The 18744-nt window shown below is 40.9% G+C and overlaps 1 protein-coding gene across 1 annotated transcript; it reads left to right on the forward strand.

The window, feature by feature from the left end:
• The first annotated feature begins 9158 nt into the window (after positions 1 to 9158).
• On the forward strand, positions 9159 to 13905 carry LOC140587689 (multimerin-1-like). The gene is given in 5 exon segments (XM_072709229.1): positions 9159 to 10234; positions 10978 to 11124; positions 12571 to 12623; positions 12626 to 12753; positions 12755 to 13905. Coding segments are annotated over 5 exon segments (1584 nt in total). The 5' UTR covers positions 9159 to 9186; the 3' UTR covers positions 12963 to 13905.
• The last annotated feature ends 4839 nt before the right edge of the window (positions 13906 to 18744 follow it).

Here is an 18744-nt window from a genome sequence, read left to right on the forward strand (position 1 = left end):
TTGTGTCTGATTAAGTGTTACTTTATTTATTTATTTTTAATCTGAAGTCACCGTGTGCATTTTGAAAGGATTATAAGCCTTGGCCCAAAAGCACATAGTTCCCACAGCAAGCCTTACACCTTCTCATAAAATATTCAGTCAGTAAGCTTTGACTGAACTGATACCTCTCCATTCCAAGCTACTGTATGCATGTTTGCTTCTCCACGGTTTGTCACTGAGTCAGCAGTGACGGCTACAACCAGAATGATCGGTCTGATCGCCACCTTCCCCCGCACGCCGAAAACACTCTATGCCATCTGTACTCTTCGAATAATACGTGAGATGTAATATAAGGCTGTTGCTCACTTCGCAATTAACTCATTGTTGACGGTTCTATGGTGACTGTACCCTAAATAGGCCTCATAATAGCTATTAAATAAATTATTAGCTAATTGTCAACAGTTAATGTAGACTGTCATTTAGAGAAATTGGTATTGGCATTCGGGAATTCATTTTTTATTTAGATATCTATATGCATATTGGCAGAAAATGTTAGTGCTGTGTGTTTTATGTTTTTAATCTGGTATATTATAAAATGAATGGGTGGACATAAAGCAAAAAAGCATGAGGCCTTTTAAAAGGCAGTGGTCTTTATTTTAACATTGTAACAACTGCTAAATAAACACATATACTTTCTGCCTGTTATGTCTCCAGTGTTGATTCAGTCTCTGTATAGACATTCTTCTACAGATATTCCTTGTGTTTCTTTACCGTATTCAGTAAAACTCCTAGAAGGAAGTTAAGGTTAAACACTCTGTAGCTGTGCATAGCTATGCGTATAACCAAACAACTATGTAGCTAGGGTGTATTGGTCGAGTATTCTTTAGATTGTCTGAAGGTTTAATATCTATATAGACTGAAGAGAAGACAGAAGAAAAATAAGTATAGAAAAATAAATAAACATAAATATTATGATAAATACAAAATAATTAAAGATGGATAGGGATACATGGACAGCAAATACATTTCTCTTGTCATTATTGCTTTACAATGCATAATAGTAATCAAGAATGCAGTGTCCACATTGTAGTGGTTTAACAGAAACAAAACGAAGGCAGTTTTTTTTTTTTTAACACCAAACAGCTGACTGCAGGGTACCAGCAATGACAATGATGGCATGAAGCAGCTCTCCTTTGGCACCAGCTGGCAGTTTGGAGGAGGTGAGAGAGAGGTGTTTCAGGCACGGGCACGATGCTGAAATGCAGGATGGGGCACATATTTCAGATTCACTTTATCATTTTAACAGTGATTGCAATGCCTTGAATGAGCTGCATTTCTAAAATAGCTTAATGTTATTGATTTTTTTTTTAAATAAGCCTTTCTTATGTTAGCAATTTGCTATTTAAATAAGGCGTACTTATGTTAGCAATTAGCTATTTAAATAAGGCTTTCTTATGTTAGCAATTTGCTATTTAAATAAGGCGTACTTATGTTAGCAATTAGCTATTTTTTGCACTAATATAATACTTATCACCATTAGCAATGCTGGTTGCATTCTCTCCGTAAATTGGCTCATGTAATGTTTAATGCTATGACATGGTCTGATTATTTTATTGTCCTTCTATTTACCATCTGCTTACTCTGGTTGGGTAGCAGGAAGGTTCTGGACCCGATTACGAGCAGCAAAGGGGACAAGACTGGGGTGCACCTTGGATGGGATGCCACTCCAACAGTGCCAGCACAGTCCCTCCCAGGGCACTCATGCACAGACACATACACTATGGGCAACTGACAGACGCATGAGGAAGACATGCAAATTCCATACGAATGACGCAGCACTACACTATGCATCCCAGCACATGAGCGCCCCCTGTAGCTGAGGCAAGACGATGCACGCAGTGCAAAAAAACAGCACTATCCAAAAATAGTAACATTACTGGTGTCAAATACAATAATGTGCTAATTGTCACGTTTCGGTAGGCAGGTGAGCAGGGAAGCAGGCGAGAGCCAAAATGACGGGTAATCGGGGTCTTTAATCGTCAAAAGACAGACAAGTAGGGACATCTAACGGACAACACAATGACAAGTCTGGGGAAGACTGACTCAGACGAGGACTAAATACAAAAGACGGGCTAGACATAACAGGACACAGGTGATCACAATCAGGGCTGAACACGAGGTAACGAGCAATTTGTCATCAGGAGCGGACGGAGCGGATCATGACACTAATTATCTAACTTAATTATTTATGTGTGTATGAGTTTATTTATTTAGTAGATATCATTCATGCATTTTAGGGATGAGTCGTGGGTTGGTCTGGATTTCTGTTCTTTGCTTATAGAATCCACCATCCAGGCCCATGCAAATGTGACACAGCTGGCTGTCCTCTCGCTAATGAGACAACAGCTGGAAGAAGAGGACCAGCTGGGTCTCCTGCAGAGGTGTGTGGGGGCAGTAGGACTGATTAGGCGTGGCCCCAGCTTCTGTATTTATATTGACCCATTTTGTTTGCCTTCAGGACGGCTATGCACATCTGTTTACCCATATGCAAGGCTTCATTTTTATGGACCAAATCAACTTTATTAGAGTTCTCAAATAATAATAAGAGGAGCTTGGTCCTGCCTGGTCCTATATGGATCTTCACCAAAGTGACAACAGATTATTCAATGCTAAGCTTTTGGTGTGAGTGTGTGTGTGTGTCTGTGTTTGTGTGTGGATCTGGGGGGGTCAGATATACAGTACATTGTGGGCACCAAATGTCCCCATGTGATACAAACCTGTTATTTTGATGCTGTGGGGACCATTTTCTCAGTCCCCACAAGGGGAAATTCAGTTATAAAAATCTGTGATGGCAATCCAAAAACTAAAAATGCCAAAAGACTTGTATCTTGTTTCGTTACTTATGGTTAAGGTTAGGGCTGGGTAGGGATTAAGGTTGTCATGGTTGGGAATAGGGATTTGCCCATAGAAATGAATGGATGGTCCCCACAAAGTAAGAAAGCAAATCTCATACACTAAAGCAATTTGGTGTGAGAGATCACACTATAACATCATAAATATTTCATTGGTCCTCATCATTTTATAGACCAATTACTGCATTTTGTAATAATATGGAACATATTTTCATTAAAAAATATTCCAATGAATATATTTATGACCCACTATTGTTCTGCATAGTTCTCCAGCAGAATAAATAACAAGAAGTTGCTAGGCAACAGAAAATCATTTTCAGTAACACTAGTTGGAGAACCTGGACCAGAACTATACTTGTTGGCTCCCTAAATGCACTTCACTGCCTCTAGCTATCTGACAGCTTTGTTATTTATTACAATTTATTTGGAAATATCTCATAATTTTGTAATTCTAAAAATATACAATTACTCTCGACTTTATGCTGGTAGTTTCACCTTCGTACTGCATTTGGCTGGTGGAGTGTTTGTCAATGAAAATGTCAAGCCAAGAACATTTCTGTTCTTCCATCTGTAGCCAGCAGCTCCGTAGTGACTTCTCTGATGCATTCTCCTCTATGACTATAGCTCCCTTTGCCAATACTTTTGCATCTGGATGGAAGCAGATATTTGTGTACATGCTGATCTCAGCGGCTTTGTATACCCTCGTCACACATACTTTTTTTTCCCCTTAAACATTCACATGAACGCTCACTGACTGGAAATTAAATGGCTTCCATAGAGTGAGTGTGGGAAGAAGGCAGTGCCCCTCTTCTTACCTTAGTCGGAATTGCAATTATTTGGCATGTTTTCTGCTGGCGCTTTGCACCTTTGCATAAGCAGTTTGTTGGTACCCAATAGCCAGACAAAATAATAAGCTATGTAGGCATCAAATACATACAAGGCATAGACAAGACACATTTTTTGCCACCCCACCCCTGAGTGGACACATCAAACTCCGCCTATGGTCCTGGACCTTGTTGGGGTCAGCATGAACCTGGAACATCTGGACCTCAAAACGGAAAACTTCTGAAACTGCCAGTCAGGAAATAAATAGGAACCATATGTCCTGGCTTCACTAATGTTTTTCACAAGTAATACCACTATTCCATTAATGCCAACTCCATAAGCCCTTATTCAAAGGTGTTGAAGTGACACCTTTGAAACAGGAATTAGATTCTCCAGCACTTCCTAATGTGTCACATCCCCTGGTACTTTCAGTTCAGTCAAAATGCTCAGGTGTATTTAATATAAGGAACAATACAACCTTTGGTGTCCGTCGTCTCATGGTGAAGCCAAGCCTGGAATGAAGCATGAAGCGGGGTGCCCTGTTGTGCCTGCTCATATTTTTCAGATGCCTTTATGGTCTTGGCACAGACACGTACAATGAAACATCTGAGCAGATGACCACCAGCAGAACAGCAACAAGCTTCTTAGCCAAAGCTTCCACCACGAAAACAAGAGTCACGGTGGACCACGAGATAATCTAACGCCCGGTACAGATGGACCTCAACTTACAAAAAAGCAAGACGGCGGAGTTCAGGATATTATATGTAACCAACCGCAGCGCTGACTTCACAAAACATGGCAAGACAACGAAGGAAATAGCTGATATTTACGGCCCCCCGGCCCCTCTCAGGACAGCAAGGATCATAATGCATTTAGGGGGAAAAGTCTTTTAAGCAAAATTCCAGATCAGAGCTACAACAGGAGAGGAGTCTCTAAGCCCAGTTTTGAGACCTCGAGACCCAGGTAAGTGTATGACTTGATTAGATGATATCACTGTGATAGTGCTTTGACATTACAGTAATCGATCCAAAGCAAGAGAAGACTTCTAATAATATTTATTATGCAAATATAGTGCTTGTGGCAGTTAGTCTAGCATTGTGGGTATTCAAATCTGCAATCAATTTTACCATTATCAAACTATTTTTTTTCCAGTGCATTTACTCATACACATGATACTTACATTTTTAAACTTGATTACAGTAATTCATTTGTTGTGTATCAGAATGACCTCATGCATCAGTTTGCTGAATCCGGCCTTGCAAACACTGCAAAGAGATTCCATAAAACAAATGTGTCTGCATCCACTGGGAAGCTCCACATCTGGATTGCCAGGTGCCATCTGAGGTGGAAAATAATAGCAATTAATCCCGTAAAGGAGGGGAAACCATGGGAGAGGTTCCTCTGACAGCTGGGAGCGGCAGGGATGTGAGGCTGACTGGTGTTTTGCATGCAGCACGCAGCCGGATTCATGCATCACTTGCGAGCATGTACTGTAGGGTCATATGATCCCCTAGGAAGGGGGTAAAAACGCAGTGGCTCTTTAGTGCCGTCTCTCTCAGCCCAGCACCTGCAACCCTACCGAGGGCTAAGTGTAAGGCTTCTCATACACACACACACACACACACACACACAGACACACACACAGTCATGTAATCATATCTTTTTGGGGACCAAGGCTTCCCACACACACACACACACACACACACACACACACACACAGTCATGTAATCATATCTTTTTGGGGACCAAGGCTTCCCACACACACACACACACACACACTGCACGCACCTACTTAATATTTCATTCACTGTGAGTCACAAGGAACCTCAGGGGAGGATCGAATCCCACAGCACGTGATGATGCAACTCGTAAAGCAAAACCTTCATCCCCACAGCGCCACCTCCTGGCAGTGGTGCGGAAGGAATGATCAAAACAGCATGCCAAGCCAATGGCCCCGGAGGGCTGCTGTATCTCAGCAAGCTCATATCAAAGGGCCACTTACCAGCTTGCACTGGTAAGCGGCTTCACACTGTCAAGCACCTATTGGAAAACACACAGGTGCACTGCAACCTCAAGAAAGAACAGTGTTTTATAAAGTTTTATAAGGAATGCAGTGTGCATTTGTTGCATTTAATAGCATCTACATCCAACTTAAACAATTCACTGACTAGAATTTGAGTAATATTTTTAGTTAGAATAAAGGGATTTTAATAAAATGTAACAGCTGCTTTGATGCTAAATGGTATTTGATTTTGTGTTTTTTTTTTACAGTATAGAACAAGTTAAAAAGGAAGTTAAAACTGGTTCAATATGTTGTAGCAAGTATTACTGAGTTGTGTTACATTATAAAAAGCTACATTAAAAATGACTTTGTGGTACAGGTACAACAAAGATTGGATTCCATATTACTGGCTAATCAGGCATATCTGACTGAGCCCGTTCTGAATTTCCCGCACGATAACAGATCACTGGTGCAGTTCTTTGTTCCGCTCAGTGCTTTCAGCTGGCAAGCATCTGAGGGGATTATGGCCTTCGTAGAGAGGCTGTGTGAGCAGGACATTCCTAGATTCTCAGGGACTGATTGCTTTTTGGACTTTTTAACCAGAACAGATCGCTTGAAGAAAGTGGATAATACAAATTTTAGAGGAGAAGGATGGACTATTTAATGGAATTAAGCTTCAAACCCCTGCAACCCTGCATAGGACAACTGGACATGGAGAATGGATGAATAATATAAATATTAAATGATAAATGCTGTTATTATATGATTATATAAATTCATTTGCTATGTTCTTATTGTAGGAACTGGTGTGCTTACGTACGCACGCGGTTATCTCCCACAGTGGTTGCTGATTCCATATCATCTCATCACTGATCCATGTTACCTGAGACAAGATGGTTGCCGTGAGAGGTCAGTAACAAAACAAAACGGACGTAGTTAACACCGGACCCACAGACCTGGAAGTGCTGCCCTGAATACCGGGGCCCGCAGTGCCAGCCCAGCCGTAAAGACGCCGCATAGACGCCCCCTAGCTGTTTGACGGATTAGCAGACCTTCACTGGCACATAACGACATCACTTTCTGCCCCAGCAACAGATACGCCGACCCAACCTGAGCAGGAGGACGAGGCTGGAGGCCAGTTCCTGAATGACCTTGTTAAGGAAACAGCTCTGGGAGACAGGAAACAGATGACATGTAAGAGCTGAAGCCACAGAAGTTCGAATCACAGTGCAGAGACCACAATGGTGTGTGTGTCACTAACAGACACTGACCAGGACGGCAATACTGGCTTTAGGGTAACTGTGTGCTGTAGGTGATTGTTTAGATAAACAAAAAAGCAGAGTAAAAACTAAATTATCATGTTATATGTATTGTAATTAAATTCTTGTTTTACTTAGTGATAAACAAAGAAATGGCTGATATCAAACGGCAAGGTGAAAAAATGCTCACGCTTCAGAAACAAATGGTATGTTTGAGCACAGAGCTGGACAGTAGGAAGAAGGCCCTTTCCGCAGGACAGTATGAAGAAGGCCCTTCCCGCAGGACAGTATGAAGAAGGCCCTTCCCGCAGGACAGTATGAAGAAGGCCCTTTCCGCAGGACAGTATGAAGAAGGCCCTTTCCGCAGGACAGTATGAAGAAGGCCCTTTCCGCTGGACAGTATGAAGAAGGCCCTTTCCGCAGGACAGTATGAAGAAGGCCCTTTCCGTAGGACAATATGAAGAAGGCCCTTCCCGCAGGACAGTATGAAGAAGGCCCTTTCTGCAGGACAGTATGAAGAAGGCCCTTCCCGCAGGACAGTATGAAGAAGGCCCTTTCCGCTGGACAGTATGAAGAAGGCCCTTTCCGCAGGACAGTATGAAGAAGGCCCTTTCTGCAGGACAGTATGAAGAAGGCCCTTTCCGTAGGACAGTATGAAGAAGGCCCTTTCCGCAGGACAGTATGAAGAAGGCCCTTTCCGCTGGACAGTATGAAGAAGGCCCTTTCCGCTGGACAGTATGAAGAAGGCCCTTTCCGTAGGACAGTATGAAGAAGGCCCTTTCCGCATTATACGAAACAGCGAGACCAGGAGAAGCACATGATGTGCCAGCGATCACCATGGAAAGTGAGTTATTAACTTTAATCTTGCCTAAAAACACACATTTTATTCCTTAACTTTAAATTCAGTTTGAGTTGTTTGTTTATCAATTTTCACTGTTTCTCTCTTATTGTTTTTGTTTATTCAGTTATTTCTTTTATTGTCTTTTAAATTCCTCTTGTTACATTGTTTTGTCATTTTGTGTTGATTTTAATGGTATATCGTCTGCACAGCACTTTGGATTCAACTCCAGTTGTTTAAAAGTGCTCTATAAATAAATAAACACAAACAAACAAACAAACAAATAAATATGTTTAAATATCAGTTGTACTAAATAGAGGGAAGAAGTTTCAAATGATAATTAAATTAACATATATGTGTTTGGTTTCGAGCTTATACTAACAAATACATGATCTTGTATATAATATTTCCTACAGTCTTATTTAAAATGACTTTTTCAAAACATTTAAATCATTACTACAGAAACTTAATTTCCCTAAGGAAGACTGAGAATGCTTTACCAAATAAACATATTCTTGTATAAAGGAAATGTTGAACAAAAATAAAGCTGTACATGGTAGTGTTTTTAATTACAGTCCTGAAATCCAAAGCAATGCAAGAAATGTTCAAAGAGATTCTCCAGGAACAGATCCAAGCATATGAGAGTGCAATGCAAGAAAGTATTGCAAATGTTTTTAAAACCATGTCAGGTCTTTCACTGGATCTTATGGCCGCAAAAGCAAACCTGGAGCAAATAAATGGAGCAATAACTAAATTACTATCTGCCCAGAAAACTGGTGAGGAAAGAAACAAAAAGATGGTTAATGAGATTGACAGTCTTAGGGATCAAGTATCTTCAATAGAGTACGATGCTGTCAATCGCACAAAAGAAACCACAAAGATGTTTGACAAATGTAGTTCCCCTGAGGGTCAACTTCCTCTTGAAAAACAAAAAAGAATTTTTCTCTTCAACAGCCTAAATTATACACTTTCTCAGATTAAAGAGATGCAGAGCAATAGCCTTATAAGAGATTTAGCAGTATCTGAAAGCCAATGGGATAATAACTCCTGGAATCAGCCTGAGTTCCTCTTGGGTGATGTTGTGAGGAACCAAACGTTGTCAATTGTGCAGTTGCAGCTGGAACTCCAGAGACAAGAGACGAGGTTTGAAAACATTACATCTATGGTTGGACAGCAGAAACATCTCATTCATGCCACCTTTAAAACACTGACAGTGCAATGCAAGCAAGACATGCTGGTCAGTCACATCAGAATGGTCAACCAGACTCTGAGGGACAGGGTTAGGCTCATAGATATTGCAGTAAATGCAATGAAGTAACACCCATTACGAAGCAGCTGGAGGACCTGACTCCTACAGTCAGTGTCTTGAACATGACTTTTACATACTTGGAAAAGATCCAAGACGAGATGAGGAACCAGTCACAAGAGACAGAGGATGAGATGAAAGAGAAATTGAAAGGCTGCCAGGATGGAATTGAGGGTGCACTCAATGACACCATGACAGTTATCAATAGTGCCATTGACTCTGTTAAAGATGATTACTACATTTTGCAGGGTAACATTGACATCGCAAACAACAGACTGAGCAAGATTCATGGGGATTTCAATGAAAAATTCCAAAGTTTATTGGATTTAAAAGTTGACATTGACTCTTTGAATACTTCTGTCCTTTCCATGCAAATACAAATGGAGAAGTCTGATGCTGCTTCAAATGTCTCCAATATGTTTTTATATCCTGCCTTGAAGGGTGATGAAAGTAACAAGGCAGAAAATCTCACTCATCTATCCCATAAATTGCATGATGTATTTTCCAAGCTTGAAAACCACCAAGCAGCCATTAGTCATCTGCAACAGGCTAATTCCTCCATTGAGTTTGGAGAATGCAGGATGCGTCTAAGGAGCCTTGAAGTTATGATGAATGCTCTGGGCAGAAACATAACCTCAGTTATGAAACCAAAGAAGAAACCAGCATTGGAGCCTGGTCTGGCCTGGAAATACAAAGATCTGAGTAAACAAGTGCAGGACCTTGATACCAAGACCTTCAACCTGAGCCATGAGGTTTTGTGGCTGAAAGGGAGTACTTCACAAGCATGGCTGACCTGCAGAAATGTGTCTGCCACTTTGGATTTGATGCACACTTACATTCCTCAGATTTTTTAAGAGCACATTAACCTCAGTCTACTTCACCGCCCCTTATGCGAGGTCTTACATCCTGAGAGCCAGGATCTGAATAATTCTGCCCTTGGGTCCAATCCCACAGCTTTTTTAACCTCCACACTGACCTACATTCTCCAGAATGTTTCTCTGCTTCAAAGGCATGCCCAGGAGTTGGACAGAAGGATGGAGGCTATATTTGTACCAAATTCTACAGTTTCATTGGGAAGGAATCAGCGGGACACTGATACCATTATCAGTCAAGGTAAGGCACACTTTCAAGGCAAAAATTACTGGTTGTACTTGTTTAATTTTTAAAAATTGTCATTTAGCATCAAACAAGCCAGAGAGAAGCTGGAAATGAACAAATGCACTTCCTAGACAAACATGATCTTTGGGGTGTCTTAGTTAAAGTCTTTATTTATCTTAACCTTAAATCAAAGCTTGGTGTTTTAACGACTCCTTGGATTGGAACATGGGCTCCAGCCTTGTACATATCACTCTTTTTTGTTATTAATGGCACCCAGCTGGCCGTCGTTAAACTGACTAAAGGTATGGCAGCCAAATGGACTGAAGACAAGGGAGGAGAATGCACAAGGAAGACTGAACCTCCTCGTGGGACATCAGAATTTCTGACCACAAATGCAGAGCTTGTTTTGTTTTGTGCATATTTCATTCCCAAATCCAAGTTTATATTTGCTCGAAGTCAGACCTCCCTTAATATGTTCCCTTTCTGTAATAAAAAGACCATTTACTCTTTACCCTGTACACTAAACAGAGTTGGTTGTATCCATGGTAACAACCTCTCCTCAACAAATTGACAACAAATCTAAAACTACTTAAATCTAATATGTGAGCTCATATAAGTACGTAGTTTTTATGTAAAGATGTGACTGCTGTGCCTTTGTAGGACCTGTAGAAGGTTCTAGCAGATTCTATTTCAAAACTTGAATATATTTTTAAATAGTTCCTGTTATATTCATATTTTCAAAGACGGTGTTTTGTTAGCAGAGGCTGCCGGGTGCCACAGTGCCCGTTGTCAGAATGGAGGCACGTGCATTGATGTACAGGCTGGTTCCGTTTGTGCCTGTCAATGCCCATTCGGTGGCAGCAACTGCACCCTGAAGTTGGCGGACAATGAAGCCCCTGCCCCTGGTAAGATATTGACATCACACAACATGCTGATGCATAAAAATAATGCATTCCCAGTAATTCCCATGCCTTCCCATTCCATCCTGCGTTACAGATTCCTCTAAGCCCATTCCCATGCATTCTTCTTCTGTCCGGCGTTACAGATTCCTCTAAGCCCATTCCCATGCATTCCCGTTCTGTCCGGCGTTACAGATTCCTCTAAGCCCATTCCCATGCATTCCCGTTCTGTCCCGCGTTACAGATTCCTCTAAGCCCATTCCCATGCATTCCCGTTCTGTCCCGCGTTACAGATTCCTCTAAGCCCATTCCCATGCATTCCTCTTCTGTCCTGCGTTACAGATTCCTCTAAGCCCATTCTCATGCATTCTTCTTCTGTCCTGCGTTACAGATTCCTCTAATCCCATTCCCATGCATTCCCATTCTGTCCCGTGTTACAGATTCCTCTAAGCCCATTCTCATGCATTCTTCTTCTGTCCTGCGTTACAGATTCCTCTAAGCCCATTCCCATGCATTCCCGTTCTGTCCCGTGTTACAGATTCCTCTAAGCCCATTCCCATGCATTCCTCTTCTGTCCTTCATTACAGATTCCTCTAAGCCCATTCCCATGCATTCTTCTTCTGTCCTGCGTTACAGATACCTCTAAGCCCATTCCCATGCATTCCCGTTCTGTCCCGTGTTACAGATTCCTCTAAGCCCATTCCCATGCATTCCTATTCTGTCCTGCGTTACAGATTCCTCTAAGCCCATTCCCATGCATTCCTGTTCTGTCCCGTGTTACAGATTCCTCTAAGCCCATTCCCATGCATTCCTGTTCTGTCCTGCGTTACAGATTCCTCTAAGCCCATTCCCATGCATTCCCGTTCTGTCCCGTGTTACAGATTCCTCTAAGCCCATTCCCATGCATTCCTCTTCTGTCCTTCATTACAGATTCCTCTAAGCCCATTCCCATGCATTCTTCTTCTGTCCTGCGTTACAGATTCCTCTAAGCCCATTCCCATGCATTCCCGTTCTGTCCCGTGTTACAGATTCCTCTAAGCCCATTCCCATGCATTCCTATTCTGTCCTGCGTTACAGATTCCTCTAAGCCCATTCCCATGCATTCCTGTTCTGTCCCGTGTTACAGATTCCTCTAAGCCCATTCCCATGCATTCCTGTTCTGTCCTGCGTTACAGATTCCTCTAAGCCCATTCCCATGCATTCCTTTTCTGTCCTGCGTTACAGATTCCTCTAAGCCCATTCCCATGCATTCCTTTTCTGTCCTGCGTTACAGATTCCTCTAAGACCATTCCCATGCATTCCCGTTCTGCGTTACAGATTCCTCTAAGCCCATTCCCATGCATTACCGTTCTGCGTTACAGATTCCTCTAAGCCCATTCCCATGCATTCCCGTTCTGTCCTGTGTTACAGATTCCTCTAAGCCCATTCCCATGCATCTGTCCTGTGTTACAGATTTCTCTAAAGGCTCCTTCCGCTACACCCCAATCGTCACGTTCTTTGCCGCACACACACTTATGCCATGACTTCTCCTGGCCAAATCCGGTTCAACCACATGTACGTGAACTATGGCACATCCTTCTTGCCTGGCAGTGGCAAGTTTGCCACCCCTTACCTGGGGGTGCACGTTTTCAAGTGGCCCAGATCTCTCGGGGTACCTGGCGGTTGATGAGGAGGACAAACTGTCATTCCAAGCACAGTGTTCGAGTGCAAGCAGCTGTGTCACCACTGGAGACGCTGTCCTGGAACTCAGTTTAGGTCTGAGGGTTTGGTTAAAGTTGGAGACCAGGGGAATTCCGGCCAGGTATCCTCCGACATTTGGGGGCTATCTACTATACCGTACCTAAGGATTCCCATAGTCCACACAATATACTGCTGCTTCTTGAGTTTTTCCAAAGCCTGTCATTTTGCTGCTGCACAGAATGGTTTTTTGATAATTACTTAAATAGCTTTAGCTGTTTTGCATTTGCTTGCTCAAGTCTAGTACTGTCTCCTGTTTTAATGAAAGCCATGCTTCTCTGGGGTGGCAAGCAAAACAACGAGTATGTGTGAGTTACAAAGCATCCCGTCCAGGGTAAAAGGGCTAGGTAAGCATTTTGTTTTACTGGGGATCCTTCAGAATGTCTTCGCTGAGTCTCTTGTCAGACTTGTCAGTTTGATCACCGAAGCCTCTTTACTTGGCGCAATATCTGTTTCCCACGAACACTTCTTAAAACCATTGTTATTTTAGATTCTTTTTAAAAATTCAATTTGCTACAGTTAAATGGTCAGAGTATACAGCTGCATAGTCACTATTGACTGGCCCTGCCAGATCCTCTTTTAACATCAGGAATGCATGAAGGCTCATCCTAAGCAAAGGCTCTTGTTTTTGTCATGTTTCTTTGTTTTCACATTTGCTGGTTATGCGCTATGCTTCTCCGGAAAATGGAAACATCATGATGTAAGAGGCCTTAAGATCGTCACCGGCTCCCAAAGCCTAGAAGCAAAACAGATGATTTTTAAAAAGTGTGTAAAATGTCTGGATGTGACATTTTGGTAACATGACAGAAGTAAAAGCAATGGATGCAAAATTCCGTGGGAAGAAAAAAAACAAAGAACGATGATGGTAATTTAGTACAGTGACATATAAAAATCTTGTTATAAATCCCATGCTGATGATGATTCTATTTATTGTGATTTAACACATGGGATAGGCATACCTGCCTTACCTTTATTCATAAAATATGCTGATTTTAAGAGATATTTTTGCACAATAAAGGAGCTTATGAAAAAGTTTAACATATATAGTATAACATCTCACCATCATATCTATGAAATATTCATTTGGTAGTTTTTTATTAATTATGACATGCTATGATTCCACTCTGTGTGTGTGTGTATATATATTACATGGGTCCCCACAAGGAAAAACTCAAATTTATAAAAATCTTTGACTGCAATAAAAAACTAAAAATGTCAACAGTCTTGTATTTTGTTTGGTTATTTATGGTTAAGGTTAGGACAGGGTAGGTTAAGGGTGTCATTGTTGGGATTAGGGTTTTTCCCATAGAAATGAATGGAGAGTCCCCACAGAGATATAAATACAGGTCTGTGTGAGTGTGTGTGTGGAGTTTGCATGTTCTTCCTGTGTCATGCATGTTTACTCCAGTCTCCTCCCACAGTCCAAAGACGAGCAGCTAGGCTGAGTGGTGTCTCTATTTCCCATAGTGTATGACAGTGACCAAGATAAGCAGTTAGAATATAGATGGATGGATCAATCCATGGATTACAACTAGTATATAAAGAACAATTCAATAAACATCATATTAAATTAGCAAAACATTCTGAGTTTTTAAAGATTGCATCTTGTACGTGTATTTGTGTCTGTGTGAGATTGAATTTGAATGTGCGTGCATGTCTTAAGACAATTTCAAGCAATTCACGTTATATTTTATTGAAAACGCTCCTTTCTGACAATCCCTTTTATCCGAACACGATGATTTTCAAGGTTCCTGGTTTTCACTACGATTCAGCATCCCTGTAAACACGCCATCAATGGTACAAGTGTGAAAAAAGTGTGAAAATGCAGCGATGGGGATGCTGCCAGCCTTCATCCTGATCAGCCAGGCAGTGCATCGCACTGGCCCTCATTAAGTGTCACCACATACCATTACTCTTCATAAGAGCATCTGACATCCAGTCACCTGAGGGCAGCTGCTACACAGAGATGCCAGCTCTGGGCTCCCCTTAAAGGCCATTCATTTTTAAATGCTGCCTAAAATAGTTTTTAATGCTAAAATAATAATTACTCTCACTAGACATAACCTTGAGTCAGAAAGATGGTCTGCAAATTATGAACTGTTTTAGAGAAAAAAAATGATTGTACTGTATATACTTTATTGAGGGGGCACAAGTAACTTAGTAATTTATATAACTCAGTTACTACTCAAGTACAAACCATGAACAAAAATAATAACTGCATGACTGGCAGTTTCTGCTTAATAAATACATTAAGTTAGAGAGAACTACTACATTAGTTGTGCCCCCTTGAGTAAAGTGTTCCCGAACTATTTTACTTTTATGTATTTTGAAGAACCTCTAGTCTACTGCAGTATAAAACTTTTCTGTTCAGTTGAGCATCATTTTACGTGTCACATGGGCCATATGGTGTGGAAATAACTGCAGATTAAACTGCGGTAATAATTGCTTCAGTTGCTTTATTTGTTATTTTATGAATTGTTGTTTTTAATTTACCTATCATACACCAGCTAGCACTAGTCTAATTGCATTTTTTTAACCATTAAGTCAGAACTAATCATTCAGACTATTGTCTTATATCTGCAAGTTTCGCCCAGCTTTTCATATATAGATTTCAGCTTTTTAATGTTTACAAAAACGATAATGGGAATTTTAAAAATCCATTAATACCGAAGGTGTAAACAGCTCAGACTTTGTGGAGAACAAATCAGTGGTAATAAACCCGAGTTCTTTCACCACCAGGGGGCAGACTAAGGCCACTGAGGCCTGAATTCATACCGGTACTGGAGTGGATCATGACGAATGCTCAGTTATCATAAGGTCATTCCACACCTTTGAATCATAGGGAGATAATCATCTTCCCAGCCAGTGGACTTATTGTGTATGCTGTTTTGATTCTAACAGACCGAATCAGGATTCCATCTTAAAATTTTTGTAATTTAATTTATTGTTCACCTGAAAACATTTTCACTAAAGCAGACATTTCCGGAAAGACTAGGACAGTGGAATCATGTTCAACCTTTGAAAATCATTAATATTATATATATTTTTTAATTATTTCTTTTTAAAATACATTTATATTGCATTATATCTTATGCATTTTATATTTAATTTATTAACGAATGAATGGTTTTTATTTTCATATAAAAATTTCAGACGCCCAGTGCCATAACACTACAAGATAGCATACATTGTAATATGGGGAGATTTTTTTTTGCATGTCATAAATTCCTTCTAGAAAACTCAAACCTTGATTTATTAATAAATGGCCTGGAGACTCACGGTGCCACTCTACCCCAAAACCTTTTATTGTTGTTGAGCTTTTCACTGGATAAATGGCATAATCCAAACTGCATAAAAGCTAACAGGTATCTGGCCCCTGAACAAATGAGGGGGAGCTTGATTAAGCTGATCTTTAGGTCCAAACTCCTTAGGGTGTGTTTTGAAACACATAATATTATGAAGAGGAAACATATTTTAAAGCATAATTTTATACAGCACAACCTTTCTTTAACAAAACTTTCTCTTTAACTAAAAAAGCAATCAGTGAATTATAATATTAATTTAATTAAAATTATAATATTTTATAATATTTTTTATAAGGGATGCCCTTAATTGTAATATTTTAATTAAGGATTTTTAATTAGGAATTCATTCATCATTTGGAAATTCACGCAAATCCTCAAATTCATTTTGATCAGTTTTTGAATCCTATTCAATCACACATTTAGCATTTATGAGTCACCAGACCTACAGGACATTATGCATTCAGGACTTCTTCACACAGAAAGCTACTTGTCCTCTAGATTTATTCACATCTGGCAATTTACTTCACATTCATTGCTAAGAAACTATTTGCCGATTTTATTACGTCCCAGCTACACACCACAGGGCTGATCTGATGTAAAATGTGACCCTGTGCAGAACATTCTGCTTTAATCGGAGCAAAAAAAAGGCAAGAATGCAAAATTTATGCGAGCATGTCAATGTTCTATGGTTCCCAAGATCTATATTTAAGGGCATCTTGCACCAATTAACTCTGAATATTCAAAATAAAACAGGACGCACCATGTTACATTGTCATTTTAATGAAAATGTAAAAATATAAGGTAAACACTGAAAACAGAATTAGAGTATTGATGCAATGATTACTTTCCTACTAGTAACTTCCAAATAAACTATATGTCATCAAAAAGGTGAAGAACCTTAGCCTCAGTAGTGTCTTGTGAAGAAGCTTTATAAGAACACTTATCTGAGCCTCCAGGAATTGGAATAAAACATGCATCTAAATGTTTACTAGTGCAAAATGTTCATGCAAAACGTAAACAGGAAATACTGCACAGCTAATTTGATGGGGCATTCTTTATCAAACGACAATGCACTATTTTAATCAGATTCATTTGCATTTTGTTTATCCAGCACCACTACAAAACACCATCAGCGCACCCTGCAGTAGGAAGGTTGTGGCATATTAATTGTGCCAACTGTCACTCAAGAATGTATCTATCAATACTCTTGCAGGAACAGACTAACTCCGACAAGTCCCGATTCAGGGGAGAGGTGAGATTCTTTGGTTACTTGGAGAGAGAGAGTCATGCTTGGAGTAATATGCAAAAAGCCAACTAAGCACAAAATAATTCAGTTTCGTTGTATTTTTGGAAAAACACTGATGGCACTGCAGCGAGATCTTCATGGGATACCAGATTGTATTTATAGAATCACTGAAACGCAGGATGATTTTTGGTGCCTGTTGCATAATAAGCTAGATAGACCATTTTTCTGCCATTGGCAGTGAATTATGAACTTATTACGCAACTGTTAAAAAAAAAACATGCAGAATGATAGTAGCGTTTTAACAGTGACAGTTCACATTTTTCCCACACGTGCAAACACACAACTCACAACAAATGGTGAAAAATGAGCTGCAGGATGTACCTTATGGTAACATAATAACTGATAGCACCTAACAAATGCCATCAAACAGGATGCACACAATCTGGCACACAAACAGTTAACAGGGCACAGTACCGCAGCACCAACAACCAGGGATTCTGGCCTGGGATTTAGCTACCTGACGTTCGCCGATTCAAGGGTAGTAGCTGAGGCAATAAAACACAGACACCAATCCCCCTCCCCCCCACTGGTAAGGCCCAAGTCAAATAACAAGGTGGTGAAAGGTAGACCCACACCCAACGTATGTAGCGATTATACAGGTGTGCAACGTCAAGGATGCTCCAGAGTTTGACCCGCCGACAACAGACACATTTCCAAAATATGAGGACGTTCTGTGCACCTGAATCAGACTGAGAGCGTTTGATTCATGTCGGTGAATGAAACGCGTTCCAAAAAAAAAAAAAAAACTGGGGAACATGAGTCTCTCTCACGTGTACGTAATTTCGGGTAATGCGGGGTATCGCTTCACTCATCCTGTCCAACACTTTTGACGGTATTGACAAATCTGCACAGGCGCCAAAGGAAACTTCTTGAGGGCATGAGTGCCATCAGACAAGCATTTCAAGCGGCGCGCAGGTGCGCGGAGACTCTTACGCGCCGCACACACGAATGCTGGCAAAGACTTGAGCACCGAGCCGTCTTCCCTGGTGGGGCAGGGAGCATAGGGCGGAGTCTTGGCTACAGCCCGGGGCGCTCTCGCCCCCCCAACCCACTATCCTTCTTACAAAAGCAGACCTGCAAAGTGTCACAGCTCCCCCGCTAGGCTACGCTAGGCTAACCTCCCTATACGCTTCAGTAAGTCTCACAGTTTCCGCACGGATTTGTGAGCTAACTCATAACATACAACTGCACACCCCCCCCCCCCCCCCGAAAATTCCCACTATAAATAAATATGAGCCTATTTCTGTGGGGACATCGAACTATATCCATATCAACCCA

Source organism: Paramormyrops kingsleyae, chromosome 2 (genome assembly GCF_048594095.1).
Source record: "Paramormyrops kingsleyae isolate MSU_618 chromosome 2, PKINGS_0.4, whole genome shotgun sequence".
In the NCBI taxonomy this organism is placed as follows: Eukaryota; Metazoa; Chordata; class Actinopteri; order Osteoglossiformes; family Mormyridae; genus Paramormyrops; species Paramormyrops kingsleyae.